The sequence below is a fragment of the Hipposideros armiger genome, unplaced genomic scaffold (assembly GCF_001890085.2).
Source record: "Hipposideros armiger isolate ML-2016 unplaced genomic scaffold, ASM189008v1 scaffold_84, whole genome shotgun sequence".
NCBI classification, from domain to species: domain Eukaryota; kingdom Metazoa; phylum Chordata; class Mammalia; order Chiroptera; family Hipposideridae; genus Hipposideros; species Hipposideros armiger.
The window spans coordinates 709175-715777 of NW_017731434.1; the positions used below are offsets into that span (position 1 = coordinate 709175).

General features: G+C 38.6%; 1 protein-coding gene across 2 annotated transcripts in view; it reads right to left on the reverse strand.

The window, feature by feature from the left end:
- ERICH3 (glutamate rich 3) overlaps positions 1–6603 on the reverse strand; it is a 101500-nt gene that overhangs the window by 53781 nt on the left and 41116 nt on the right. For both annotated transcript variants that reach the window (XM_019644053.1, XM_019644052.1), the window contains one exon: positions 6240–6420. In XM_019644053.1, the coding sequence (XP_019499598.1) occupies positions 6240–6420 (181 nt within the window). The remainder of the gene's footprint in view (positions 1–6239; positions 6421–6603) is intronic.

Below are 6603 nucleotides of genomic sequence, written 5' to 3' on the forward strand. Positions count from 1 at the left end.
GTCCCAAGCCAGTTCTTAACCATCGCGCCACTCGGCCGGCCCATATGTGCCTTCTTAATAGAAATATCAGTTAGAGGTCTAATTGATGTCTGTGTTGAAGAAACACCTGACCAATGACAACATCATCAAAGATTTGAGAAAAAAAGGCTTATAAATAAATTCCCTATAATTTGGATTTGAGGATTACAAATCAGGCTCTAAGTTGTCAGTCTATTGGGTGTGGATACTTAATTTGCCACTAACTAGTTATGTGACCTTGGGCAGGTTATTTAACCTTCCTTGCTTCAGTTTCCTTATTTTTAAATTGAAGAAATTATTTGATCTCTTGGGTTTATTGTTTGTTTTAAATGAGAAAACATACGTAAAACACTGAGCAAAACTCTCAGCACTTAGTAAAGTTTCATGAAAGAAAGGGTATAATCGTTGTTGTCATCATTCAATATAAACTTCCGTATGTTATTAAAAGTTAATAAAAGGCAAAAACATGATAGCACATAATTAAATGAGATAAAAGAGAATATAGATGATTTTAAAGTGGGTGAATTTCTGGCAGAAAGTAATAAAAAGGAGCACAGATCAGGGGTGGGGAGCAACCTGGTGAGAGTGTAGGGAGGAGTTCAGTTTGGCTTCGGTAGGAGCAGAGAGGGCTGGAAAGAGTCACAGTCTGAAAGCTCTTGAGTGCCAGTGCACTAAGCATGTCTCCTTTATTCTTTATTTTGAAATGTGTGGCTAACTGGCCCCAGGGAGACCACCCTTTCCAGGACTAACCAGTTCCTAGAGATGGTGAACGAATTGCCTGGGAGAGCACCTTTCATGCTCAAACCAGTCCAAAGCCGATGTCCACCCTTGCCCTCTGCTCTCTGGCTCTTGAACTATTGGGCCAACATTTCCCCCCACCAAGCACCCCTGGATCAGATTCCAGACAACTCAGGGTAGGCCTTACACTCCAGAACCTGCCAAAATTATTCATACTATCCAATCCTAGGCCTTCTGCTTACCTTGTCTCTCCTGTTCCTTTGCTCAGACACGACAACAAAGGTTCTTGCCTGTTTTCTTCTTCAGACTCCCACAGCCTCCTGCCTTAACCTGGTGCTTTCCTGTATTGCTCTATGTGGCATGGTGTAATAAGTAATTTTACCTATCAGTTTAGCTGGGCCATGGTACCCAAATCTATGGTCAAACATTGTTCTGGACGGAATCCTGACTAGCACATGTGAGACGCCCCCTCCTCTTGGGAGCTGTGAAAAACTGTCTCTTCAATGGCAACCATCTCCTGCTCTCAGTATGCCTGAATAACAATAAAACTTACATTTTAAAACAGCCAGGCAGAAAAATATACCTGCTTTCATTAGGAAAGAGGAACTAGTGAAAGTTTTAAGCAGGGAGGCACACGTTGAAACCTATTCTACAAAGTTTGATTTAACATCATTATGCAGAATCTACTAATAATGAGATGGACTTNACTTTTTTCTAATTTGAATTGACATGGATTGTGATTTAGCAATTGTTTTTGTAATTGAGTGCTTCATCTTTACACTTGAGCATTGACATATATCCTTCCCTGAGCTGATTCCATGTGAAAGGAAGATGCACACGTTTGGTTCCTTCTACGGTCACACTGAAGATTAGGGACAATGTATGTTATGTGCCTGGGGTTATCCAGTTTCACAGGAGGCATTCAGTTCAGTGAAAAACCAACATTATTCATAGCTTTTTAAATATCAAACAATATATCAAACAACAACAAAAAAATCACCTCATAAAATGATCTGCTTTCTATGTCATTGACCAATGTAAATTATTTCTAAAATAAACAATAAACTTAAATGCCAGAGATTAAAAGAAATGTCCTATGCCCCAGCTCCTAGTTTATATTCTATTTTCACAGTAGCGAATGAGCATAGTGTTTGCCTAACACTGAAGAGGAAGACAAGGAAAGACAAGCAGAAAAAGGAAGAGGAGGAAGAGGAGGCAGAGGAATAGGAATGGCTCCTTGAGAGACTTTTTAGAGGGCCTGGTTAAGAATATTATCGTCGACTTTTAGAATTACACAGCGGCCAAGCATTACTTTTAATCTACTTCGCTTTTCTAAAAATCAATTTTAGCTAAATGAAAAATGTGATGAGACCAACTTTAAGTGAATCCAAGGCAATTATTTGAGTTTGATTTCATTGACTTAAGGATGTCGTGGAAGCACGCATTTTTTTTTTAAGAAAAACAAAAATGCAAGAAATATTTCTGAAGGAACTATGAAAATATTTCCACCTCCAAACCCGGGATATCCCCTTGCACCTCGGAGGATCTTTTTTTTTTCTCATTCAGTTCTATTTCTCTGAAGAAAAAAAACAAAGGAAGTAAATCAGATAAATGGAATTCTACAAATGACAGTCTGAAAAGTATAAATAGAGGGGAAAGTTTGAGATTTAAACTCTAAGCACATTGTCTTGCCTGTGGACAAACAGAGCTCCCAAACAGAAGTATTTCAGGGACATCAGGGTCCATGAAGGTAAATCAGCAAACTTGGATAATTCTTTGCCAATTAGAACTATCTCGTTGAGTCCCAGCTGAAAGCAATGATGTTAGGCCTGGCTCCGAGTTGCAAAATCATCCCGTGTTTCCTCTTGCCTGGGCAGCTGTGGAACTGTGACATGCATGTGTGCAGCCCAAAACAAAACCACTAACCTATGGCAAAGCCAGCTCCAAGCTCCCACTAGAACAGTTAATGATATGACGGTTGAAATAAGAATTTTGCTAAGCAACGCTTCCTAAAGTGACATGGATTCAGTGGCAGCCCTGTTAGCTTGTGGTAGATAAGCATTATATAAATTCAAGGTAATAGTGGAATTAGAGTGAAGGAAAGGCCTGACTCATACGTATAAAGTGAGAAACTGGAAAGAGGGGCACTTAAAAATAAAGGAAATGATAGCTCTTCACCCTTTTATTTACTCTTATTCTTATTCTCCCTTCTGCTAAAGTGCATTTCTGAGAGCAACATCTCTTTTCTCCAGGTCTGGTTGCTTCATTCCTTTTTGAAATATTCCCTGATTATTGCCACCAAATAACCTTTTCTGGGTTCTCACAGGAGGCCCCAGCGACAGCCCATGAGTAAATACATGCACTAGGAGATGAACAAGTGTTTCTTTCAGTTGACTATATTGCCTCTATACTTACCATCTTCCAGGTTATAATGACCCAAGATGGGTGAAACTACCAAGCTTTCACAGTCCTTTCTGCTATCCTCAAGCATGAGTCAAAACCTTCTACGAAAATTCAGCTCCATTTCAATAATGGGAGCAAGTCTTCATGTCCCGGAACAATTAAGGGTTATCTTTATGACTTCCTTCACCAGTGGCTTATGACTTTCTTTCTCATTTCTTTTCAGATTTCTCAGGCAAGTACAATCTGAGCTGACAAAGAGCAAGCCCATTGAGTGGTTTAACCAGTTAGCCATTCTGATATTTAGCATTCAATTGATATAGTAGATTTTCACTGGGGTCTCTTTTATCCCTGCCCAGGCCTATGTGATGGGTAGATTTAAGAGACTTACACAGGTGTCAAACTGCCCGTACTTGTTGATTGCATTGGACAGCAATTTCTCTCCATTCACTTCGCATAGCCCTGATGAACCCTGGACATCATAAAATCTTACCTTGACCACTGCAATAAACTTATAGTTAATAGGGTAACCACAGAGTTTATTATCCCAACTAGACACACAGTGGAAAATGTGTTACTAATAAGTATGCTAGGGAGAAAAAAAAGCATAAATTTGAACTGTTCCAGGAAAGCTGAGATATATGGTTACCCTACTAAATTGATTTCCCCACTTCTAGCCTGATGTCCCTCAAAATCTCCCTCCTCCTGGATAGCAGGATGATCTTCTGTCATTAAATAGATCATGTGACTTTCCTGCTTAAAGTCCTCCAATGCTTCCCAGTATCCATAGGATGAGGTCCAACATTCCTGCTTAAAGTCCTCCAATGCTTCCCAGTATCCATAGGATGAGGTCCAACATTCTTTAGACAACATAAAATGTCTTACATCTCTAACTCCTGTCTCTCAACTATTGTGGTTTCTTGTATTACATTGGAAGTCCAGCAACGGAGCTAATTGTAGTGGTACAAGCACTACCAACCTGTTTTAATCTTCAGGCTTACATAACTGGATGAGTCACGTGGCATTGAAACCATTTTCTCATATTCTTCTCTCTCAATAGGTAAGGACAGTGCCTTACCAATCTTTATGCCCCCAGTGTCTTGCCAGTGCTGACACCTAGTGAGGGCCTAATAAGCATTGATCTGACTGGACAGAGACATGCAACAATTCATGATTCCAGATTCTGTCCTTTACTGAGATAAGAGCTATAGAAGATGGAAATCACCCTATATCACAAGCTTTCTACATTTATAAGAACTCAGTCTGAAACAGAACATGGAAATTGACTCACAGTGTCCCGTCAATCAAAACACCACCTTTGGTGATTAAGCCTTGATAAAGATTAGTAAAAAGCCTGACCATAAAGAGTGGCAGATGGTCCCCATGTTGACACTGATGACCTTAAGAAGAAAAAATTCTGATAAGAGCCAGAGAAAGAGTTCCAGGTTTGGTATCCTGAAGGTTCAGGAAGCAGCTAGTTGTAATGGAAACCAACAGCATCCTTACTACACTCATTTGGTTCTTCTCTTTCTCTTCTTTCTCACTGGTTTTTCCTCATTCTCTCCTCCTCCCTCCTTTGCTTTTATTATGCTTCCTCTTTTCACTTTCCTCTTGCCCATTTTTCTTACTACTGTGTAACTCATATCACATGCTTATTCCTGCCATGCCCCAAACACCTCAGTGCTCTGAAGGTATCAGAGCTCTAGATTTTTAAGGATGCTGAGTTGACATATGAGCCTTCGCTTCCTCATCTCCCTCAACAGAATGAATTCAGTAACTCTGTTAAGAGCTAGAAATTATCCAGCTGGAATTTGCTTTTGGTGAGATGCCNTTCATTAGTAAAGTCACTATTACTTTCTAAACAGTTTCTCAAGCAAGGAAATCACAAAATAATTCTGTAACAACTTTTCCTTTTAATTGCTGTTCCAGAGAACTAAATATTGACAAAAACCACTTCAGTACAATATGTGAAACCATATATGGAGTATCAAAATGATTTTATGCTAATGAAAGGAGCAGAGTTTGCCACCCCAAAATACGTCTCTTTGGGATATTGATTATTTTAAGCTGTTTATTTTTAAGAAACAAAATACTCAGGGAAAAAGAACCTTGACTTTCCCTCTTACTGCCTAACAGAATTTAGATAGAGGGCTTGCTCCAGGAAGGGAGATATCTCCATAGATCACTTCAGTATAATATGAACTAAATGTAGTGGGAAAGTCTCCTAAAGATCAGGGCCTAAAGATCCAAGTTCACTCTGTGTCCCATTCTTTCTGCATCATCCTGGCAAACTTCTATTTGTTTACTAAACATTTGCTTTTCCATCTCCATGAGAATTGCCTCCCTACCCTTTGAAGTTCCAGTCTCCTACTTCTGCTTAGTTCAGAAAGGCACATAAGCCTCAAAAGCCCAATTTGTCTCTGTGACCCATATTCTTATGGAATCCCTGCAGGTATGTGCGTAATTAAAGTTGGTTATTTTCTATTAATCTGTCTCATGTCAATTTAATTCTTAGACCAGCTAGAACTGAGGCATCTAGAGGAAAATTTCTTCTTCCTCAACACTAACAAACATGGATTTATGATCAAATGAAAGTGGAAATGTACCAAACACATTTAGCCAATTTCTGCACCACGTTATTTAGGTGTGATTCACCCTGAAGTTTATTGAATTTGTGATTTTATCTCAACATACTTCTAAAGAACAAATTGCCAATCTGGTATTTTTCTCTTAGAATAATGAATGATATAATTCACAATGGCAAGCCAAATAATAAACTTGTAATTTGGGGGACAGTTTATTTGTGCAACATTTTAATGATCATATGCCTCTATCCCAAAATTAATCTGTTACTGGGTTAAATCACTCCAGATTCTTTCTTCCACAATCTGCAAGAGTAATTGCTGCTTCAGTTTCAATCATGGAGCAGTAAATCTAGATTTACTTTGAGGCAGCTGGTTTATAAGTCCCTAGATATGCATAATTTTATAGAGTGATTGAAGTCATTTTGATATTATATCAACAATAGCTTATTGATAACATCAACTTCAAGCAATTAAAAGGAATTCACATTTTATGTGTACCTTTTTCAAGTAGTTTGCCTTTATAGACACAAAGGTTTTCCCCACCACAGTGCTGTTGATAAACTTTTATTTCATCCCGGAAGTCTGGATGCACGTAAGATAGGTGCACATTTTTCCCCAAATAGATCATTGTAATAGCTGCATTACTATGCAGCGGTGTTCTGTGGATCTTTCTTGAATCCTGGAACAAACAAAAAGTGGGGATTATTAACTGATTACCTTCTAATCAGAGTGTGATGACACTGTAATCTAAAGAAAAAAAAAAACAAGTCTATTTTTATGTACCTGGCAGATAAACCTTTATAAAATGTCAATCTTTACAGTGCACAAAAAGTGAAGTCCATTACAAAATAAATCCCTATAA